The sequence below is a fragment of the Chenopodium quinoa genome, unplaced genomic scaffold (genome assembly GCF_001683475.1).
Source record: "Chenopodium quinoa cultivar QQ74 unplaced genomic scaffold, ASM168347v1, whole genome shotgun sequence".
NCBI lineage: Eukaryota > Viridiplantae > Streptophyta > Magnoliopsida > Caryophyllales > Amaranthaceae > Chenopodium > Chenopodium quinoa.
The window spans coordinates 465,368-488,042 of record NW_018742963.1 but is presented as its reverse complement, the minus strand read 5'-3'; the positions used below and the strand labels follow the sequence as shown (position 1 = coordinate 488,042).

At 38.1% G+C, this 22,675-nt stretch overlaps 3 protein-coding genes across 3 annotated transcripts in view; 2 read left to right on the top strand and 1 right to left on the bottom strand.

Moving 5' to 3' along the window:
- The first annotated feature begins 676 nt into the window (after nucleotides 1-676).
- Nucleotides 677-1,540, top strand: LOC110728865 (formin-like protein 16). The gene has a single exon (XM_021908535.1). The coding sequence runs from the start codon at nucleotides 677-679 to the stop codon at nucleotides 1,538-1,540; it is 864 nt and encodes a 287-aa protein (XP_021764227.1).
- Nucleotides 1,541-1,554: 14 nt separating this feature from the next.
- LOC110728863 lies at nucleotides 1,555-3,849 on the top strand. Its single transcript, XM_021908534.1, has 5 exons — nucleotides 1,555-2,194; nucleotides 2,287-2,663; nucleotides 2,733-3,081; nucleotides 3,211-3,371; nucleotides 3,487-3,849. The coding sequence occupies exons 1-5, from the start codon at nucleotides 1,555-1,557 to the stop codon at nucleotides 3,847-3,849; spliced, it is 1,890 nt and encodes a 629-aa protein (XP_021764226.1).
- An 11,162-nt stretch (nucleotides 3,850-15,011) lies between these two features.
- The window catches only part of LOC110728804 (WPP domain-associated protein-like), an 8,526-nt gene continuing 862 nt past the window's right edge, over nucleotides 15,012-22,675 (bottom strand). Inside the window, exons 2-5 of the mRNA XM_021908457.1 lie at nucleotides 19,809-22,066; nucleotides 18,720-18,846; nucleotides 17,885-17,986; nucleotides 15,012-15,757 (exon numbers count right to left, since the gene is read on the bottom strand). Of these exons, the coding sequence (XP_021764149.1) occupies nucleotides 15,695-15,757; nucleotides 17,885-17,986; nucleotides 18,720-18,846; nucleotides 19,809-21,997 (2,481 nt within the window). The 5' untranslated portion in view covers nucleotides 21,998-22,066 and the 3' untranslated portion in view covers nucleotides 15,012-15,694. The remainder of the gene's footprint in view (nucleotides 15,758-17,884; nucleotides 17,987-18,719; nucleotides 18,847-19,808; nucleotides 22,067-22,675) is intronic.

The window sequence follows — 22,675 nt, the reverse complement described above, 5'->3', positions numbered from 1 at the left end:
ACCATATACCATTCAGTTTGTGCACGTTAGCACAGAATGCCAATAATGGTAACTTCCGTTAGTGTCCCGTTTGGGGTAAATTACCAATATGCCCTTACGCATTAAATGGCGCCATTGTTAGGGTTGACTTTCCCAAACAAAACGTCTCATCTTCAAAAATTTGACCCCCCATCTTTCTTCTTTTCCATTGAAGAAACTCTCTGTTTGTCTTCATTGATCTTCAACTCTAAAAATCCATCCAAAAATTGCAAATTGTCGATTTTGTGAAGTGAATTGCAACTAGGAAAGCAAATTGGGACCAACGGTTGAACTTAGAGGCAGTTTGACGAGGTTTCTGAGACAACGTGGTGTTCGTGACTGAATTTCGCACAAAGTTCGCAACTTTGGTGGATTAATCATACGCAAGGTATTACTATCCTTATCCATTTGCATTTCGAGTTCTAATTTTGTTGTTTTTTTGCAAAATTGAGTTAGGGTTATGGTTTCGTGGAAATTGATCATCTGTGTCAGTTTGTTTGCTATTAAATTCGAATATGAATTATATGAAAGTTAAGTTTGATGTGTTGTATGCGAATTTGAATTATGTTAAAGTGAAGTTTTTTGTTTTGTATGCGATTTATAGTTTGGATTGTGATGTAATGTGTTGTTGGTAAATGTTGTTGTTAGGATGAGTGCAATGTGGTTGTTAGTTCGTGCTCCAGGTGGTACTTTTGATGTGAGGGTGGATGACACTGATAAGACCAATTTGATGGAGTTGTTTGAGTATATGTTTGAGGATTCAGTGAAACAGAACGTATTTCTCCCTAAATACTTCACCCTGTTTGTGAGTAAACCTAGAACAAATCGTAAGTTAGAATTAGTTGATGATGGGGCAATGTTAAAAATGTGGGAGTGGAATGAAGGGAAGAGTGAAATAGAAGTGTTTATAGAAGAGACAGAAACACCATCTCTTGTGTTTGAGTCTGCAGAAGCTAGTTGGGCAAAAACTTTGAAGAATAGGGCTGAAAATATTAGGATAATGGAGGAAGAGAATAGAAGGAAAGCAGAGGAAGCAGAAGCTGAGGAGCAGCTTTTGGCCCAGCAGGCATATACTGTGGCTGTAGAGGTCCCTTTTGTGGATGCTGATGATGATGGGATTGACTATGTAAGGGTCTTTGCTACCCGAGCAGCTGATGAGGTTTTTCCAGGGGATTCACAACCTCAACCCTCACAAACAAAAACATCTCAACCAAAGAACCCTTCAAGTAGAAAAAAACTTACCCCAAAGAAGAAGAAAAAACCCCCTACACAGTCCACTCAATGCAAACAGCCCACTCCACAAAGAAAGCCCACACCTCCACCACCAAATGTTTCCCAACAACATCCTTCCCCACCACAAACACCAACACACCAACCCAGGCAGCCTACACCCCCTCCACCACAACCACCACACCCAACACCAAATGTACCAAGGCAACCAACCCCGCCTAAAGCACAAACCAGGCTTAAACCCAAAGAGTGGAGGGTGCCTAGAAGCACAGCAAAAAAAGTATGGGCTTGATGTTGGGAAGAAAAATGCAGCAGGGAGGCAAATCAACATTAGTACAAAAAAAATTGGTTGTTGAGGAAAGTGATGTTGAGTCTGATGCTTGGCTTTCTGATGATAGTGAAGATGCTGATTATGAAGTTTCTGATGTTGAGGCTGATTATGATATGGAGTTGGACATTGAGGATGAGTACATTGTGAGAGAAGAAGATGTTCCTGATAATATACCTGAGAAGAGATTTGAGGATTACTTAGATGGGTCCCATGTGTTAGACAAAATGTACAAAAATGGTAAAATCTGGTCTCACTTACCATTTGGATCCATTGAACTTGAAGAGTGGTTGATTTTTGAAACCAAAACACAGTTTCTAGAGGTTTTCAGAGATTACTGCATACAAGAGGGCTTCTCTGTTTCAGTTGACCATGCTGACAGTCAAAGGTACATAGCAAGGTGTCTGATGACGGATTGCAATTGGAGGATTCATGCTTCAGTTCTGAGAGACAAATTCAGTTGGGCCATAAAGAAGCTAGAAGGAGAGCATGCAACTTGTGGGAGGCTGGAAGAGAATCCTATGGTCTCTTTAGCATGGCTATGCAGGAATTTGTTACAAGACTTAGAGGCAAACCCAGATGTCCCAGTTGATTCATTACAGAGACTGTGCATGGAAGGTACAGGATCCATGTGAAGTTGAGGTTGTTATACAAAGTGAAGAGTTTAGGCAGGGAGCAATTACATGGTGGGTTTGATGAGTCCTATGCAGCTCTTCCAAAGTATGCTGAAATGATAAATTCCACAAATCTTGGGTCATATGCTCTTATTACATGGACTGATAGTGGGGATCAGATTTTGAAATTCAAGGCCTGTTTCATATCTTTTGCAGCTCAAGTGAAAGGATTCTTAGGTGGTTGTAGACCTATCATAGGAATAGATGGTGCACATTTAAGTGGGTATTACAAAGGGATTATGCTCATTGCAGTTTCAATTGATGGGAATAATGAGATTTTTGTGTTAGCCTATGGGATTGTTAACACAGAGAGCATAGATTCCTGGACTTATTTCTTCAGAAACTTGAGGTGCCTGTTTGCTCAGTATGGATCTCAGAAGGATGACTGGACTTTTATAAGTAACAGGATGAGGGTAAGTTTCTTCTTTGTCTTTAATTTGTGATGATGATGCTTTTTACTAACTTAGTCTTGTTTTTTTAAGGGGGTTGAATCAGCTTTGTTTGAGGTGTTCCCAAGAGCTACCAGGAGAATATGCTGCCAGCATTTGTACTCAAATTGCAAGGGTGCAGGATGGAGTGGGACAACATTTCATAAGTTGTTTTGGGTTGCTGCAAATGCCTACAATGAATATGTGTTTGGAAAAGCAATGTCCAAGATAAAAGAGTATGATGCAGCAGCATTTGATTACCTGACAAATGTGGAAGAGCAGTGGAGTGTGCACGTGTTTGACAGGACAGTATGTTGTGATCATAACACAACAAACTTCGTAGAGTCATTCAATGCAATAACAAAGTCCAACAGGGACATGCCTGTGTTGACATTGCTGGAAGGTAAACTGTTGTGCCTATTTTGTTCATTTCAATGCATACAAATTGGTTTGTTTGTACCACAATGAGTTGATGTTATGTCTGTGTACTTGTTGTTGCTTCCTGTGACTTTCTTTTTTGGGAATAATTCAGCTCTCAGGAATTGGTGCATGAAAAGGATGGGTTCCAGGTTCGATAAAGCAGTGGACATGGAACCAAATCAGCTGACAGAGCATGCACAGGGGGTGTTGGAGATCAAGACTGATGAGTCTAGGTTCTGCCATGTCACTGCAGCTGGTGGTGGAGAGTTTGAGGTGAGGGATGGCCATGTCAAGTTCCCTGTCACTTGGGAATATGACTTGTGGGTGTGGGAAATGGAAAGGATCAGGGATCCCATGCAAGCATGGTCTCAGGGTCATTTACAACTAGAGACTTGAACCCAGTGACTTTGTGTCACCTTTCTACAAGGGGGCTGCATACAAACTGACTTATGGAGACCACATCCACCCCATGGCTGATCCAACTCACTGGCCATCACTTGATGTGCCAGAAATTGCACCACCCCAAGGCAAAAGAAGTGTAGGCAGACCAGCTAAGCAAAGGAGAAGAGCCCCTTATGAAGCAAAAAAAGGAAAGAGGCACAAGAACAACAAATGCAGCCTATGCAAAGAACTGGGACACAATGCAGTGACCTGTAAGGCAAGAAAGGCAGTAGTGAAGAAGACAGAAAATGCAGCTTCCTCTTCACAGCAAGGTAACACAAGGGGGAAGAAGAGAAATGCTGCTACTTAGCATTGTTGAAGCTGGTTGTCAAGTGTAATTTTTTGGTGAACAATATTTAATCTTAAGTGTTTAGTGTCAAGTTGTTTAGTGAACAATGTAATGCAAGTACTCAACAATTATATAGGCATATTTTTTTTGCAAACAATGTTAGCAATTGAATTGCAACTTATTTAAGCAACGAAATTTTTGTCTTACATTTTTCATTTCAAGGCTACAAACACAATAACCATAAACAAAATTGCTCCTATTTTTATTCACTATCTTTTGTTGTTTTGCTACTATTTTCTTCAGCTCCTTCAACTCTTGCTTCAACACGGTCTCACTTCCATGCGTGTCTATCCCTCCCCTGCTTTGATTTTCATAACCCCACGAGACATTTTGATCAACATTTCCCTTGCTCCATCTGAATGTATCACATACATCACACTTGTAGTACAACCTTTGTGGATTTTTTGCCGAATCAGAACTTCTTATTGCAAACTTCCTACCACAACAACATGCTTTGTTTGGCACCCTTACATACGAAGACCCGAAAGAAGACGATGATGATGATGATCTCGAGTTTGTGGAAATCTTTGCAAATGCTCTTAGAGGTGTGCCTTGGTGCGTGACTCCCTCAAGAACTACATATATTTACACAAACTAGCCGTTATAACTGTTCAACGACTATATTTTAAGAAAATGGTATTTCATGCAAAAAAAACATAAAATCATGGTATATGGTGAATTGGTAATTTACCCCAAACGGCACACTAACGGAAGTTACCATTAATGGCATTTTGTGCTAACGTGCATAAACTGAATGGTATATGGTGAATTAAAAAATTTTGTGTGGTATATAGTGAATTTTCGAAAAACTCAGTGGTATTTCATGAAAAATCTGTTATTATTATTATTATTATTATTATTATTATTATTATTATTATTATTATTATTATTATTATTATTATTATTATTAGTAGAAGTAGTAGTAGTAGTAGTAGTAGTATTATTATTATAGACCTACAAATTTTTTAAAGAAACCTATAAGTATTAAAATTAGTAGATAGTATAAGGTAATAGAATTGAAATATTTGATAATTTTATTATTTACAATATCCCACTTCATAAATGAATTTTTTTTATAAGAAAGTATTAAAATGGGGATCCTAAAAAAACTAAATGGAAAAATTCATGGGAATAATCCCACCTTTGGGCCGTTCGTATTTAATAATCCCACCTTTCGATTATTTTTTAATAATCCGACCTTTACCCCCAATTCTTTTTTTTTGACCAATCACAGGCCGCCACGTGTCATGTAACCTGTTATAACAGGTTACATGACCGGTTGGGACCATTAAAAAAGAATAGGGGGTAAAGGTCGGATTATTAAAAAATAATTGAAAGGTGGAATTATTAAAAACGAACGGCCCAAAGGTGGGATTATTTCCATGAATTTTTGCAAACTAAATTACAGATTAAATTTATCATAGCTTTTTTCTATATAGAAAAAAGAGATTTGACTTGTTTTCAAATACCTTAATTCTTAAATAATAATATGGATTTATGATGTATCGGATTTGATTTTATCGTTTGTTTGAACTATCAACATTTTCTATGTTATTTTGTACTAATTTTAATTAAAGTAATGCGTAGCTATTATTATTGAAAACCTTATACATATACTCCCTTCGATTTTAAATACCTTCTCCATTTCTACATGTGGGGAGTTTTAGGAAAAATTGGTAAACGTAATAATATATGGAGCTTTTGGGGTAAGTGGAAGAATAAAAAATTGTATAAAGCAAAAGTATTTGATAGAATAGGAGGAAAGAAAATATGAAATTAAAAAAAAATTATTTATGGGAAACATTAGGTTTGTTATCAAAAATATGAAATTAAAAAAAAATGAAAATATACATAATATGTTGTACGAAGATATTAATTTTTTTGTATAGGAAACGTTAGGCTCATTTATTATTGCTTTTTTTTTTTTTTTTTTTTTTTTTTTTTTTGTAGAAAAAAAAAGTAATATTTTGTAAGAAGATATTCAAATATTTTTTTTAAAACCACTTGATCAAGTATTATTGTTTTGATCTGAAGAGGGTGTTTCTAGGAAAAAGCAAAGTATTATGTTTTCCCTCCGTCCCTTATTGATAGTCATTTTTGGCTAAATTTTACTCCCAAAATGTTCATCCTATTTGTTATTTCCCTCCGTCTACTTTTTTTCATATCCAATGTAAATTTATCTTTTCAATGTACTTTACTACTTATTTTTGCTTATTACTTCCCGTGAAAATTGCCCATAAGAGGCTATCAATAAGGGATGGAGGGAGTATGTTGTTATAGAAATTGACAATACTATTTTTATTCAATAATATATTGTTTTAGGAAATGACAATATAACTCTATCAGTCTATCCTAGGAAGTAACATTGTCCTAAAAGCTGTCATCCATGCAATATTTTCTTAGCAAAAGCATAAAGGTGGTTGAAAAATACAAGCACACTAACATATTTGTAAACGTTTATGATTTGGAGCTTATAATGAAATTTTAACTATTATCGTTTATTATTTGTGCTATTTATTAATAATAATAATAATAATAATAATAATAATAATTTGTATTTGATCTGAACTTTTCTGATCTGATCTGAACTTATTTTTTCTAGTCTGATCTGATCTGAACTTATTTTTTCTGAAATAAGTAAAAATAAGGTGAACTAAACAAGGCCTAAAACTTGTGCCTTATTGTATGACCAATCTGCCATCATCAACAAAGCAACATAAATACTTTTTTTTTTTTTTGAAGAAAGCAACATAAATACATAATTCAAGCAATAACAGTTCCATCAGTTTACTTCAGTATTTAAGCTTTATTATATTACTTCCTCGTCTAATGGACTAACATTTTAAGGGGCCACTTTAAAGGCCATCAAATAAAAATACAAGTATGTCCTTGTCAATGTCCATGTCTTCTCTAAAGTGGGGATCCAATGTCATTAGCATCAAATCATCAATTCCAGTTTTCTGGGTAATAATAATGGCCTTTTTTCATAATAAGTAACACTAGCTCATATTTACGGGAAATAATTTGTGAAACGCTAAACATCGCCCGCAATTTACCATATAAAGCCCACAAATATGATATGATTTGATCATTATGTCCTTTTTCTAAAATTGAAATAATCTCGGTGTAAAAAATGTGGAGCCGTACTGGCTCGCCGGGAAAGACCGGATGGCAGGCCGGAGATGCGGGGGACGCCGGAGGTACGTCGTCGTCGACAGAAAACGAGGTAAGTCACCGTTAAAATTCACGGTTTACCGTCGGAGTGGCTCCGGCGCCTAGGGTGGACGCCCAAACCGTAGCCTGGACGTCCAAGCCGGACGCCAGAACCACCAGAATGGCGTCTAGCCCAGACGCCCAGACCACCAGACTGGCGTCCTTGGCAGACGCCACTCCACTGGGTGAGGCGGCCCTGCCAGGCGCCAGTCCAGTGGCTGTGGCAGCCCTGGCAGACGCCACCTTTAATAATTAATTTTTTTTTTCTTTTTTGATTTTGTTGTTGTTTTTTATTTAATTTTTTTGTAAAAAAAAAAAAAATCGAAAATGATTTTTTAAAAAAATTCGAAATGGGTTTTTTGTAAATTAAATTTGAAAATTCGAAATAGGTTTTTTTAAAATTAAATTTGAAAATTCGAAATGGTATATTTTTAAATTTAGTTTGAAAATTCGAATTGGGTTTTTATAAAAATTAAGTTTGATTATATATAATTATGTTTTTTTTTGTGTTAATTCTGTGGAAATATAGAAATTAAATGTATTATCCGTTAAATGTATTTATTGTAATATATAATTGATGCAGGAATATGGTGGAGACGGAAATGATTACAGTGGGATATTTGGACATGATGGTCCATTCGAAGAAGCTCAACAGGCGATTGATTGGGCAAAACAGGTTGCAATTGCAGCTGGATTTTGCTTGGTAGTAGCAACTCATAAATCTCAACGGGATGGTAGAATGGATCGCATTTTGAGATGTGACCGTTATCGCAAAAGAGAAGAAAGAGATTTTCGTACAGCCACTCGGTTTGACACAAAGCGGAAAGGTTGTGGGTGTGAGTTCAGAGTAAAGGTTCGACAACTACGGAGTCGTGACGGTTTGGAAGTGAGAGGTTACTCTAAATGGGGGTATCACAACCATGAGATGATAGTATATGAAGAGGGTCATCGACAACTGAGCGGCTTAAGTCCTGCTGCGAAACTAGTTGTGAAAGAAATGAGTGATGCTCAAGTGAAGCCTGCTAAAATATTAGCATCTGTGTTAGAGAAATTTCCAGAAGACCATCCAAACCGAAGACACATCTACAACGTCAGACAGCAACTCAGGTTTGAACGGTCAGAGGGAAGGAACCCTATACAGCAGCTGCTACACCAGGCACAATCACGTGGTTACCTGTTCTGGTTTGATTCTGATGAAGATACAGCGGAGGTGACTCATCTTTTCCTTGTGCATCCTGATTGTGCTGATATGATCAAGTCTTGGCCATTTGTGATTTTGATCGACTACAAGACAAACAAGTACAAGTTCCCTCTGGTTGAGATGGTTGGGATGGCTCCAACGAACCAGAACTTTCTGATTGGTCATGCAATCATCAGGGATGAGACGGCTCCAAGTTATTATTGGGTGTTGGAGAAGCTGAGAAACTACATCGGGCCTAATGTTCATCCAGCAGCCATCGTCAGCGACTGTGAGGGAGGTCTCTTTGCCCCCATAGCAGAGCTGTTTCCCGAATTGAACCACTTATTGTGCACATGGCACATCAACAACTGCGTGAAAGTGAAAGCCTACAACCTTTTCAAGAAGAATTTGGAAATGGCAGAGAGATTGGTGAATGGTAAGTGGCGGAAGATCCTACAGGCTACCACAGAGGAAGCGTATGAGCGAGCATTGGCTAACTTCAGGGATTCGTACCAGTGGTGTCCGGCACTGGTGGACTATGTGATGCATCAATGGGTCCCTCACAGGGAAAAGTTTGTCAAATATTGGACAAACCAGGTACTTCATTTTGGGAACACTACAACATGTAGAGTTGAGAGCGCTCATAGAGCTACCAAGGACTGGATTGATTCATCGACCGCTGCTTTGGATACACTGTTCGCTAGACTGAACAAGTCAATTGAAACTCAGAAGAACGACATCAGGAACTCTCTAGAGGACTCCAGACGACGACATGGTACGATGTATAGCCATTTTATATTTAAGATTCTCCAAGGTCGTGTGTCGCACTACTGCTTGGGGTTGATTCTCACTGAGCTGAACAGGGTGAGGGACTTGGCTGACGAAGTGTATACTCGGTGTGGGTGTACTATTTCAGTAACTCATGGATTACCTTGCGCATGCACCATTCACCGCGTTATTACAGAAGAAAGGGCGTCGTTACATGTTGATCAGGTCCATTCATTCTGGAGGACGCTTGTTATTGGTGAGCATGCAGACAATCAAACGGCCGACCGTGAACAGGAGGAGTTGGAGCAGTTCCGTTCGATGTACGACCGAGTGTCCTCCAGCCATCCTTCTATTATTCGTGACGCTACTCATGTACTTCATGACATGTTCCACCCGTCTAACTTAGATTATGAGGAACCAGAAGGAGTTGACCGTCCTCGAGGTCGACAACGGCGGAACAGGAGTGCGTTTGAGTATATCCGTGGTCTTGGTCGTGGTCGTTCTCGTGGTCGGACATCGTCATCTAGTCGTAGTCAATCTTCATCGTCTGTGAATATGCCCCTGAGAACTGGTACGTTTTGGTTGTTTTTATTGCACATAGTTTTAAAGTGTTACTCCTGCCTTCTTAACTGTCTATAATTAATTATATGGTGAATAGGAAGAAACGATGTTGATCAGTTTCCGTACAAGGAAAGGATACCTACGATCATCATGTCGTACTTGGAAGGGTGGAATGATGTAATCGGAGATGGTAACTTCGGATTCCGGGTCGTGGCTGATGTTTTTCAAATGGGCGAAGACAACTACGGTTTGGTGCGTGAGTTGATGTACAGCGAAATTGCCTCTAACCAAAATGTTTATCGTCATGTGTACCAGGATGACTTGGATGGCGCTCTGCGGCGTATCCGGTGGGGAGGTGGACCTTGCGGTGAAAATCATTATTTTGACACGCCCCTAGATCTGTTTGTCGTTGCAAACATTTACAAATGCGCAGTCATGCATTTCGGCCTGGGAGTGCATAGTCAAGCTTATTATCCTTGTACCACGGTTCTCCCTTGGCGGTCGCGTGAGACTGTCACCACACCGGTCAGAGAGCTAGCTATTGCGTTTCTTGGGTCGTCATACAGACATTTCATCCGACTAGACATGTCAACCGATTTTCCGGTGCCACCGATTATACTTCGGTGGTACAACATTCGCACAGCGAGCGTAGAGGGTTGGGATGCGCTATATAATGACCGGATCCACGAATGGAACACCCTAGCTGCATTTTAGTTTTTCATGTTTACATTCTTTATTTGTAATCTTATTTGTACGTTGCTCTTTTAATGAGAACATTAATATTTTATATTGTATTGCTTACTGCATTCTATATGTTGCATGGGTAAGTTGCGCGGATCCACGAACGGTTATATCAAAATTTAAAAACAGCACTGATAATATGTTTAAGTTGGAAGCTAAAAGAACAATCTAAAATGTTACAATTTTACAACATAATGTCCAACATAATGCTCTATAAATAAAATACAATAACCATCAGTAATCCCTCCTCGACGACGACTCCCACTGCGCAAGGGTCTGTTCCAGACTATCAACAACAGCTCTCCCTGTTGCACTCATGCTGTCCTTCTCAAGAGAGAGTTTCTGTACGTCTTGCATTATCTTTCCCATCCACTGCATACAACAAAAAACAGAAGATTAAATACAATAACAACAAATAAAACTTAATTAAAAGACAACGATAAATATAATAAAAGACATACCGCTTCCGTGGCAGTAGGCGGTGGCACATAATCATCATCGCTGTGGTCGAGATCAGCGATCAACCTCGGGTGCGAATACCGGTTGAACCATTCCATGTAGTAATGGTCACACATGGGAGTAACCCCAGAGGGCGGCCGCTACAACTCCGCAGTCCATAAGCGGGCCACCATCGGAAACTGGTCCCACGTCCCGGTCATGATATCCGGCCATTCCACGACGTAGTCCCTCGACGATGCAGGTCGGACCGCCTTCATCGGGCACGCCGGGGGAGGAGGGACAACTTGGACAAATCCAAGCTGGCGAAGACAACGCTGGGGCATGTACGCCTCGACGATGTCACGATACTGAATGAGTCCCGTGTACAGGGTCCTGGGTACCCTAACACTAGGGTTCGGGCCGAAAGGCATCCAGTTCACCTGTACAATAACAACATATAAAATTTAATAACATGAATATAATATGTGCAAATAATAAAATGTAGACTCTATAAATAAACGTTACCTCTAAGGGGGACAGCCTGTCCAGAAATAACCGTATCGATCGGAGGCGGTCAACGGACTTCTTCTCCGAGCGCGGACTCCACGCACAAGCACGCGGCATCCCCTCATCAATAGGAACTGAGTCACGATGTGGTCGCAATGCAGGAAAGTACTCGTATATCCAGGTCTGCAATAGAGTCAGACACCCGGTGATACCTGCCGCGTCAGCCCGACTCGCAAATCCTAGTTGGCGATACAAATACGCCAACGTAGCCGATCCCCAGGAAAACTGGCCTACACTGTCGGGGTCACACGCCTCTACGATGTCGCGTGGCCTGAGCTTGTTTCCGCCGCTCTTATCCGGAAACAAGGTACATCCGAGGAGTAGAAAAACATAAGCACTCAGCTGTGCGTCGGGCGTCCTACGTGCACTCGGGTACAAACACCGCTGCAACACGGATGCGATCTTCACACCTCCGTGTTCCCAAACACCTAGCGCCTCGGTGTACAGTGCAGCCCTGTCCACCGCCAACAACTCCGCCAGCGAATCTGCCTGATCCGCATCAGCCACAGCACAAAGTCGTTTACCCTCAACACGAATCCCCAGAATGGCCTCGACGTCATGTAACATGATCGTCATCTCACCGAACGGAAGGTGGAAAGAGTTTGTATCCGGCTGCCATCGCTCAATGAAAGCCGTGATCAGCGTACTGTCAATCTTATCGTGCATGGTGGCATGAACGTGCTTCACCCCAGTGCCCTCCAGTCGCTCGAACATCTCGCTCTCCGCCGGCCAGGCCTCAGCCATGTACGCAAAAAGCTACAAGTCTTTTCCCGGGTATGACATTTCAACAACCCCGTAACTGAAGGCCTCTCCTGGTCCTCCCAAATACGGGCAGCTATGTGTCCTAGAAAGCTAGGAATCACACTCCCGTCAACAGGCCCACCGGGCACCTCACTCCTAACAACCCAAGAATCATTACCGGCCCTCGACCGTTTCCTGCTTGCCCCAGATACAGTGGACGCAGATGATGTGCCAGATCTACTAACAAACCTACCACCCCTACCCTTACGCACCTCCACCATATGCGTCTCGTACATGTCATCAACCCTCTGACTGAATGGACCGTAATCATCATACGGTCCACTGCCATCGTCCACATCCTCATCCTCATCTGCGCCCTCCTCCTGCTCCTCCTCCTGGTCACCCTCCTCAGCATCATCATCGTCATCGTCATCCTCATCCCGACGGTGGATCCGTTCTCTACGAACTGAGGCCGAAATACCACGGGATCTGACATGTCTATGCCCCGACCTCTCCACTGAATAACTTCTACTAAGAAACTCTATATTCTTCCCCGCACCATGACGACCCAGTGAATTCTACACAAAATTTTAAAATATATAAACATACAAAAATTTATACGATAAATAATCATCATCGCAAATCAAATAAACTAAAAACATACAAATAATTGTAAACAAAATATAAACGTAGAAAAAATACAACGAAATTGAAAAAATTTATAAAAATAAACAACAAAATATAAAAACAATTCAAAATTATATTACAAAAAAAAAAAAAAATTAAAAACAATTTTTAAAAAAAAAAAAAATAAATAAAAAAAAAATGGGGGGGGGGGCGCCCTGGCTGGACGCCCAGCCAGCGGTGGTGGCGCCAGCTGCAGACGCCGTCACCAGTTGGCTGGCGCCTGGGCTGGACGCCACAGCCACGGCTGCGGCGCCTAGAATAAACGCCACAACCGTGGCCGTGGCGTCCAGCCCAGGCGCCAGCCAACTGGTGGCGGCGTCTGCATCTGGCGCCACCACCGCTGGCTGGGCGTCCAGCCAGGGCGCCCCACCGCGTTCACGGCGGTTTTTCCCTTTTTTTTTTTTTTTTTTAAACAAAATGTACCTTTCCTCCTTGGGACATCCTTCCCTCCGCCGCCGCCGCCAATTCCTTGCCTTGCCGCCTCGACATTGCCGTTATTTGAATTTTTTTTTTTTTAGAGAGGTTGAAAGAAGATGAGCAATGAGAGTGTGAGTGATGAGAGTGTGAGTGTTTTTTTTTTAAGGTCAAGGGCAATTTTGGCAAACCAAGTGAATTTTGTGGGCTTTATGTAGTAATTTGTGGGCGATGTTTAACAAATCCCAATAATTTTGGTACTCAATGTGAGAACACGGTTTAAAATGTTCTTCTCACATAGAGCTATCTATTACGCGTTAGTACTTGCAATAAAGGAATGAAAATATTGGCATTTAGATTGGTGGGCTCAGTACTTACCTGTTTATTGCGAATGTTTTACAGGTATAGTTATCATAAATAAGTGTTTGCTCTAATCACTGGCAATGTGGCATTCTAATTAACCTATATCTTCCCTTACTGCGTCTTCGACTGTTATAGTTTTTAAACACATCAAAACCTAATGTTATTTTAACCTTTTATTGAAAATTTGCAGAGGTGGTTTTTAAAGCTTATACTTTCTTATAGAAACAGAATTTCACCAAAAGCTTAGGGCATTATGGCCCCCTGAATGTTCTAGCTAGTGATCTTCATCGAAAGATGTATGTACCTGGAGCTTTACAGCTTAGAGCATATCTGAAATATAAGGACAAAGAAACTGGAATACAGAGGTAAAAGGATAGCAAATTACAAGTACTTCGCATTGGTCATAACCAAAATAGCCCATACTAAGCATATCATCATACAAAAGAGACGACTAAGCAGAATTTTTGCAATAATGGGCAAGGATATACTTCCCCCTTCGTTCACTTTTAGTTGCAACAGTTTGACTAAAAAAGCTCTCACAGTTTTGGTCAAAATGTTGCAACTAACAATGAAAGGAGGAAGTATAATGTCTAGTCGAACAATGCAAACAAAGGCAAAGTGCCATGCCCTACTAAGATATAACAGAGTAGTTAATCACAGTTCAGGAAGTAGTAGCATACGCGTAGTAAAACCCTTGCTAAAGGTGCAAAAAGAAATCGCAACTGAAATTGAAAGTAATTATTAGCAATTGCCACAACCCAGCAACAGCCTACATGGTAGTATGGTACACTGAACTGAGTATCCTGTCAAATATAAGGCAGATAACCAAAATTTCTTTTTTCCATCCGGTGATGCTCTAGGAGGAGGTAAGTCAGCAGGAAAGTAGGATGGAATTAATAATCTTTCTTCTACCTCCTAGGGCTAATCCACAGAAATTACTAGTGGGCATAGTATGACAGAAATTAAATGCCACCATAAGAATAGTCAAAAACCAATTGACACACTGAATTCTACATGCCAACTACAACAGTAAAGTGTGCAACTAAACAGATTTGAAATCAGCAAGTGAGAATCAAATACCATAATAACAACCACAATTCCACAAATTAAATATTAGGGAGAAAGTGTTCAGCAGCGAAGTTGCAGTGGAAATCAGAGAAATGGGCAACCTTATGAACATTTGTTGCTGAAAAATTAAAGCTCAACCAGATCATCCAATTGAGCAAAGCATGGTAGATTTTTTTTTTTTTCCCCCAGAATACGAGCAAGAGTAGGAACTACTGAGACGAGCAAATATTAGTTATTTGAAGCCAAAGAGAATCAGAACCAATAGACAATGGTCCTCGAAAACACGTTCACCAAAATTTGATACCAAATCAAGAAGAGTAAATCAGACAAAACTAGTTCAGAATCACTAAACAAAAAAGTAGAACAGATAAAAAGGTACAGGTAACGTAAGCGGTTCCAAAATGCTCATATACCAAAGGAAAGAACTAGAAAATAATCTTAATAAAAAGTCCAAAGGAATACAGCAGAAAAATAACAGCAAACTACCGCCTTTTACCCTACTGAAAATTAAAAGTGCATTGCTCAGACAGGAAGATAACAGCAAAAAAAGGCAAAAATGTAAATTACAAATCATACCTAATTTGTGATTGGAGCTCTGCTAATGAATCCAAGATTAACAAAAACTATACACAATATGGACAAGATGAGAGAACTAACCAAGCAGATCGTCATGTGCACAGTTGGCCAAGGACACCCAGTGCCATGCCAACCAAGGCACACCACTGTATAATGAAGCTTGCATCAAATTAGGCTAGAATTGAGCAGATGAAGGACAAGATCCAGGCGTGAGAAGGGAGTGGATGAAGAATGATCCATGGAGAGCTAAGAAAGACTGAGAAACAAGTAGAAGAGGGGCAGAAGAAAGGGATGAGCTTATGGGGTGGCCTAGAGTTTCAAAACTGTTCCATGAAGAGCATCTCTCTCTCTCTACTTTTGAGACGTAACAACTTGAGTATTGCTTAAGCTGACAGACTATATACACTTGAATAATTGGATGACGTATAAACACAACCAATCAAGCAATAGCCAATGGAAACATCTCGAAGATATCTAAGCAACTGGCAGTCAACCAGCCTTTACTGCCTCTCCACTTAGTTCTCTTTTAACAAGCTTTAGAATCTCAATGATCTGCACATTTTGGAAAAATAGTTATGATCACAAAATAGAAAATAAAAAAAAAGGGTTTAACCAGAACTCTGCTGAAAAATCAATAGGGATCAAACTGAAATAATGAAATCATATATGAAAATTATTCCGTCCATAACTATAGCCATAGGATTGGAAAATTTTCATTATTCTAACTTCCAAGTCATACTTTGACTGATATTATATTTCATATGATCCTACATATATATAAAATTCTGTTTAAGACAAATACAATAATACTTTTGACACATGATTAATCTGATATCTATTTACTTCCTCTGTTCCAATATTATTGCAACAATTGGACTTTTGCACTATTCATCACTCTTGTTTGACCATATAATATGATTTATACATTAAGCAAAATATAGTCATGTGGAATCTTGTTATATTCGTCTCATAAATACTTTCACTATATCAACATTTTATAATTTTTACTCTTGTACAAATATAGATATTTAACATATAAAACGTGCTTTGGGATGCGCAATTTCATCCTTGTCGCAATATTATTGGAACGGAGTTTCCTAAGAATTTTTTTTTCTAAATATTTAGAAATTTGTTACTAGGAAATTTTCTTCTCACAGATAACATTTCAAATACTAATTCAGAAATACAAGATTGAGGATATTGCAGGAATCCCATTTCAGAGGAGTAAAGGTTACAAATGGGATGCAGTTGTTGACAAGGTAAAGGGAAAGAAGAGATAAAAAAGATAGAAATGCCTGGAGTAGGCATAAGGCACTAAATAAGAAATTTTCAAATTCATGAGGATGAAATTTTATGATAGACCAGAAGGATCTAGGGCAGTAAGGGCATAATTGAATTTGGTATTTGAGCTAATTCATCATAAGTAGAAAGAAAATGGGTTCATACACCATGCACACTAATAAGTTAGGCAGTATAATCCCTCTAGATGGGTTTTGGTGCTCTAGGATCCATCTAGCTGACTGCAAATAAAAGCCTAATTTTATCCTTTTAGTCTAGGCTTTAGGTGAGGAGTGTAAGTCCTCAGATTGAGTTAGAAACCTCCCACAAAATTAAATTACGTAGTAATCCATAACATACAATTGAGAGAAAGCATAAAAATCAGGTCCTATTTATAAGCTAAAACTGATATTTAAAAAGAAAAAAAAAATAAAAAAGAAAAAAGAAAACCTTGATATATAAGAAACTTCCTAGCTCCAAGTGGCTAAAACAAAAAAAATTTAGTAATGTAAATACTCCTCCATCTCCTAATTTATTCACTATGTACTTACTATTCATGTAATCCCCTTTGACTATTTTTGTGATATATAAAGTAGGAAAATCCAACTCATGTGGGATCTTGTTAGACTTGTTTTGATGTATACTTCGACAATTTCAACTTTTAATAATTTTTACTAGTATAAATTTAAATACATAGTAAATATTAATGGTCAAAGTTGAGCGTTGGGTTAGTAAAAATCAAATTGTGTGAACTTTGAAAATCAAGGGAATAGTTGAATGTTAAAACCTAGTCCTCTGATGCCTAGTACAAACAACTCCTAATGGAAGAATAAGATCACGAAATACGTCCTCAAGTTAACAATCCATGACCAACAAAGTTTAGACTCAACTTCTACAATTAAGAGAGACATAAATTTTAATATTCCTTTCCTTTTTCCTGTAGGACCTTGGACCTCTCAAGATATAACGGAATTGATCACATAGCCTCAGGTTACAAGAACATATCTTTTCCACAAGACCAAGCCAAGCCAGATAATTTCCAACCACCTTATTCCTCATTCGCTTGTGTATATATAAAATAATGTTTGTCTACCTCTTCTACTAGCCTTTACATAGTTTGATATGCACACCCTCTTTATGGTATTTAAGTTATAATTTTAATAATAGTACTTGTGTAATACATACAGATCTTTGTTTACAGCAATTATTTCAATTATAGCAAAGAAATGGCTACCTTAGACAGTTAATTTTTTTACAATATAAAATCCTTTTGGGTTATATCAAAACAGTCTTTTTTACTTGTTTACGCATTCTTGAAGTAAGGCAAGGATGCATCTCGGTGGGATCCACACTAAGTTTCAGAATCATGGGCAAGCAAAAGAAATTAAGCACAGAACTTACCCCGGGATAATGTTGCAATATTGGGGAGTAATGATCAAGTGCTACATATATCTTTTCAAGAAGGCTCAATAGAGCATCCACCTCGTCCCCTAAAAGATCCACCTACATCCAAATCACAAATAAGATGGTAAATAAACCAAAAGTTATAGAGGACCCAAATTGAATCATGATTTTTTCGTCAATTTGTTCTGCAAGAAATTGAACAGTTATAATTTCAACATTGACCTTTTTACTTATTACGGAGTTATATGTGATAGAGAGAGAGGGGGAAGGGGATTACTCCTTTATCATGTAGGATATTGTTACTTTTTTTTTTTTTTCCAAATGTGATTTTTCAAAACAACAAATTGTATAAAAATTTATTAATACAGCAAGAAAGATATGATTATGATAAGGGATGATTTAAGCATTAAATATATTTCCTAAAAGTTATACTTCCTCCATTTTTTTAATTTGGTTTTAGGCTATAACAAAACTAATTACTCATAGTTAATTCAATTTTTCCCCGCCCCCACTCTACCTTCCTCTTTTCTGGTCAAAGTGCAATAATGATAATGCAACACCTAAATTTCCCAAAATCACCTACTCCGTAATATAATCTACAACAATATATTCTGGCACTCTACACATTCCCTAGACTCATATTTCCCAATATTAGCTTATATCAGGACTTTCCAACACAGCAGGCATTGACAGTTAATGCATAAACAAGTGATGGTTATGTAGAACCAGAGGGAGTAGATGTTAGAGGATAGCAAAGTATGGGGCATGCATCGTCTCTTTTAAGATCCGCCACAATACATTGCGAAAAAAAAAAAATCAGAATAAGACATACCTCAGATTCAGCTTTCTGAAGATCAGAACACTTCTTTTCCAGCCTTTCTTTGTATAAGAAACCCGTCCGTCGGAGCACATTAACCTTGGGAATCAGAGATTGTAACTGAAAGGCTGAATTCTCCAGCCTACACAAAGATTAAATTATTCATTATCTTTCAGAGATAACTAACTCCAAAGAAACATTTGAAAATATGCAAAATTAATGCAGGCATTACATACTCGTGTCTCAACACCTACAATAACATCTAAAAGCTCCAATTAGTTTCCAAAATAACCACTGTACAATATCTTCCTTCCAAAAGAATAAAGTAAGCTAAAAATGGTCACAAGAAAAAAAAAAGGGGGGGGGGATGCAACCCCACCCAATGACAACAGATGAAAAGAGGGGGGGTGGGGGGCATTAGCATATCTATGTTTGAGAAATAGTGGCATAAACTATTTTGATATGTTCAAAACTAGTTGTATTGTGTTCAAGTATCTTTGCATGTTTTGGTAAAATCATGGTAATTTCTTAAATCTGATCAATGGGACAAAATGACAATTATTTTTCGAAAGACATATGAGTAGTATTATACTTCTTATTTGTTATTTTAAGATACAAGATTTCTTTCTTGTTCACAAAATATCTTTACGCATTAATACTTTTTGGAATTTGAGATGGTTTGAATAATATATGGAATTGAAGCAATTTCTCATACCATCACACAATAAAGTAGTACAAAATTGAAACACATGGATTGCTATGACAGATAAAGAAGAAAGGAGTCAGAAGATATACGCATCAGTAAACTATCAAATTGACCTCCACATAAAGTTGCAAAATATATTGTCAATCAAACTATGATAATGATTGAAAAATCAAATTTCATTGATTGCATCTACTGCCTAAAGATTAAACAACCCCTTTGATTTATGCAAAAATTTAGAGTCACTATTATTCAATTCTAATCTTAATCAAATTAAGAATAAGCCTATTAACTTGGTAATAATTTCTAGTAGTACAAGTAATTACAACAGTACAGATATACATATATATACACACATAAATATACAAGATATGAAGTACAAGAAAGAATAACATGTGTACCTCACATTGTGCCAGCCAATACTTTCTTTTATTCTGAGTTCAAAATCGCCAAATGACTTAGATAATCCCTGGATAACATGGCATAGAGATTGCAGATGCTTAATGTGTACATCGTCTTTATCCTTCATTAATTCCATGTCAATTTGCTTCAGTTCTAAGACTGATATTAACTTTGTCTTCTCTTCATTAGACATCCTCAACTTTTGTTCAGACGATTTAAGCCCTTGATTCAAATTGTCCACTTCAAGTGTATAAGAGTCTATTTGCTTCAGATAGTCTTCCATTTTGCCCTTCAGCAAAACTAATTCTTCATTTTTGTCAGATATAAGAGCCTCCTGTTCTGCTCTCAAGTGTAATAACTTATCAAGCTCCGCTGTAAACTGCACCTTGTCTTTCTCAAGGAGAACTGTAATTTCAAGCAATGATTTCTCTTTTTCTTTGACTGAACTTTCAAGCACAAGAACCTGATGCTTCAAATCTATATTTTCTTCAACCTTCATTGCCAATTCGTTCTCTATTTCGGAGACTTTCCTTTGAAGAAAATCCAAACTTTTGCTGTCCGTTAGACATCTGTCCTTTAACCCAGTGAGTTCCATTGACATATCTTCTAATGCTTCTTGGTAAATTATTCCGTTAATCTGTTGTATAATAGAAGACTGCAAACATGAAAACTCTTCATAGTCTGATTCACTGGCAATTACAACAGGATGAAAATCTCCATGAGTCCCACAGACATCTTGTGTGATTCTAGACTTCACATCACCATCTTCAGAGGTACAGTTGATCAGTCCATCCATCTCCCTAATTATGCATTTGTAGACCTCTTCACTAATAGATGCTTTGATATGTTCATCAGAAATAGCAGACTTGTGATCTCTCTGAAGATTCTCCTCAGCCCTAGAATGTTCTATTATCTGTCCACGGAGTAAGTTCTTGAGGTGACAATTTTCAGTAAGTAGGCTACCCATTGTGTCCTTGGAATGATTACAAAACTCAGACAATTTTTCATTTTCCCTAACAATGTCATCCAACTTTGCAATAACCTCTGGAATCTTTTTCTTCAAATTTTCGAAATCCTTATCCTTCTTAAATGCCGCAAAAGATCCTTTTTCCTTCATGAGTTCCCGCTCTTTCAGAAGTTCACGCCTCAAAGAAAAATTTACATCTGTCATTTGCTGCACAGTAGACTCATGTCCCCGTTTCATCTCAGTTATCACGGTCCTAAAGTGCTGATAGAGATCTTGTTTAGTCATGTGTTTCAGTGGAGAAGTCTCAAAATTCTCAGGAAGAAAAACTTTAGACTCCTCACCGTTACCATTTCCATTCGAAAGCTGAGCAGATGGTAAACCATGATTGCTTGAAACCTTACGATGAAAATGATCCATCTCAGCAGACCCTTGTGAACTAAGATTCCCAACTTCAGGTCCAACAAAACACTTTTGGATGGAGTCTAGTTCATGACGTAGGCTTGAAATTACATTGAACCTATCATTCAACACTAAATTATTACTAACATCCCAAATCTGTTTTTCATATTCGCATTGTAAACCCTGAACAACAGAGCTGAACACCATTGCCTCCACATTTTGGCAGATATCCAACTCCACCTTCCACTCTTCTACAGAAGATTCTGGTGGATAAACAATTTCATTCACACGTTGACACAAAGCTTTTAGTGTAGCTTTAAGACAATAAAATGCTTCATCCAAATCATTTTTCATTATTAAGCTCTTTTCAAAATTTCCAGCCTTTGCAATACATTGTCCAAGCCTTTCCAGTTGTTCTTTAACAGACAGATTAACTACACCAAGAGACTTTATACCATGTTCCTGCAATTCTATATCATCATGCTTACTCAGGGTAATGGATGCATCAATTTCACTGTAGCCAATTCGACAGAGCACTTCCTTCAGCCTAGCTACTTCTAATTCTTTAGCACCTACGACCTCAGCAGCCTCTTGTGATACAGCATTAATCATGCCTCTGATAATTGAATCACTTACCATTCTTGAGATGGTTAGACGGTCATTTATGTCCTCCATATAAGAATCCAAATCATCAATGATATCATCACCCAAAGTCTTGCTTTCGTAAATATTGCAAGTTTCTGATTGGCAAGACCCATCACTGCCATAATCAAGGTGATTTGTTGAAACTACACCATTCTCATAAGCATGTAACTTTTCCATCTGCCCTTATTTCCAAAAAGGGGGATAGAACTAATTCACCCTACTTTAAGAGTACAAATAACACAACCCCTGCCACAAATATTAATTAAAAAAATTAAACTTGATTATCAAGATTTTAAAATGCTCAAGATCTAAAAATATAAAATCTTGTTTAGCCAGTATATATTTAATAATTAAGGAGAAAAACACTATAGCTGAATTTAGCTGCGAAAGTTAAAAATAAAAAAAGATCCTTAGAAAAGTTCACCCCAAAAAGTATTCTAAGTAATTTAAAAAGCTCACTATATTGATGAAGGTTACATGATCAGAAATTCTACAGCTTAATTTAGTAACATTTTGACAATCAAAGCAAACGATTTAAGAGTGTTTAAAATTCAATCCTTAAAAGTAATATCAGCTTAACCTAATATTATCGAAGGAAAGATCCCGGATTTTGGAAATAAGGTCTTAGTAGAAATTTCAATAGAAAACAAGTACGGAGTATAAGAAATTCAACATCTAACCAAAACCATCCAAAGGTAGAGCTGCCTCACTATTTTCTTTTTCTTTTTTTTCAAATAACAAAACGGTCTTGATCGATAAATTTTATGAATCATGAACCACCTAATATCAGCCGGCCAGTAGGCTCACAGCCTCATAACACTGGTAATAAGGGCATAGTTCTTCATGTCCCCCACC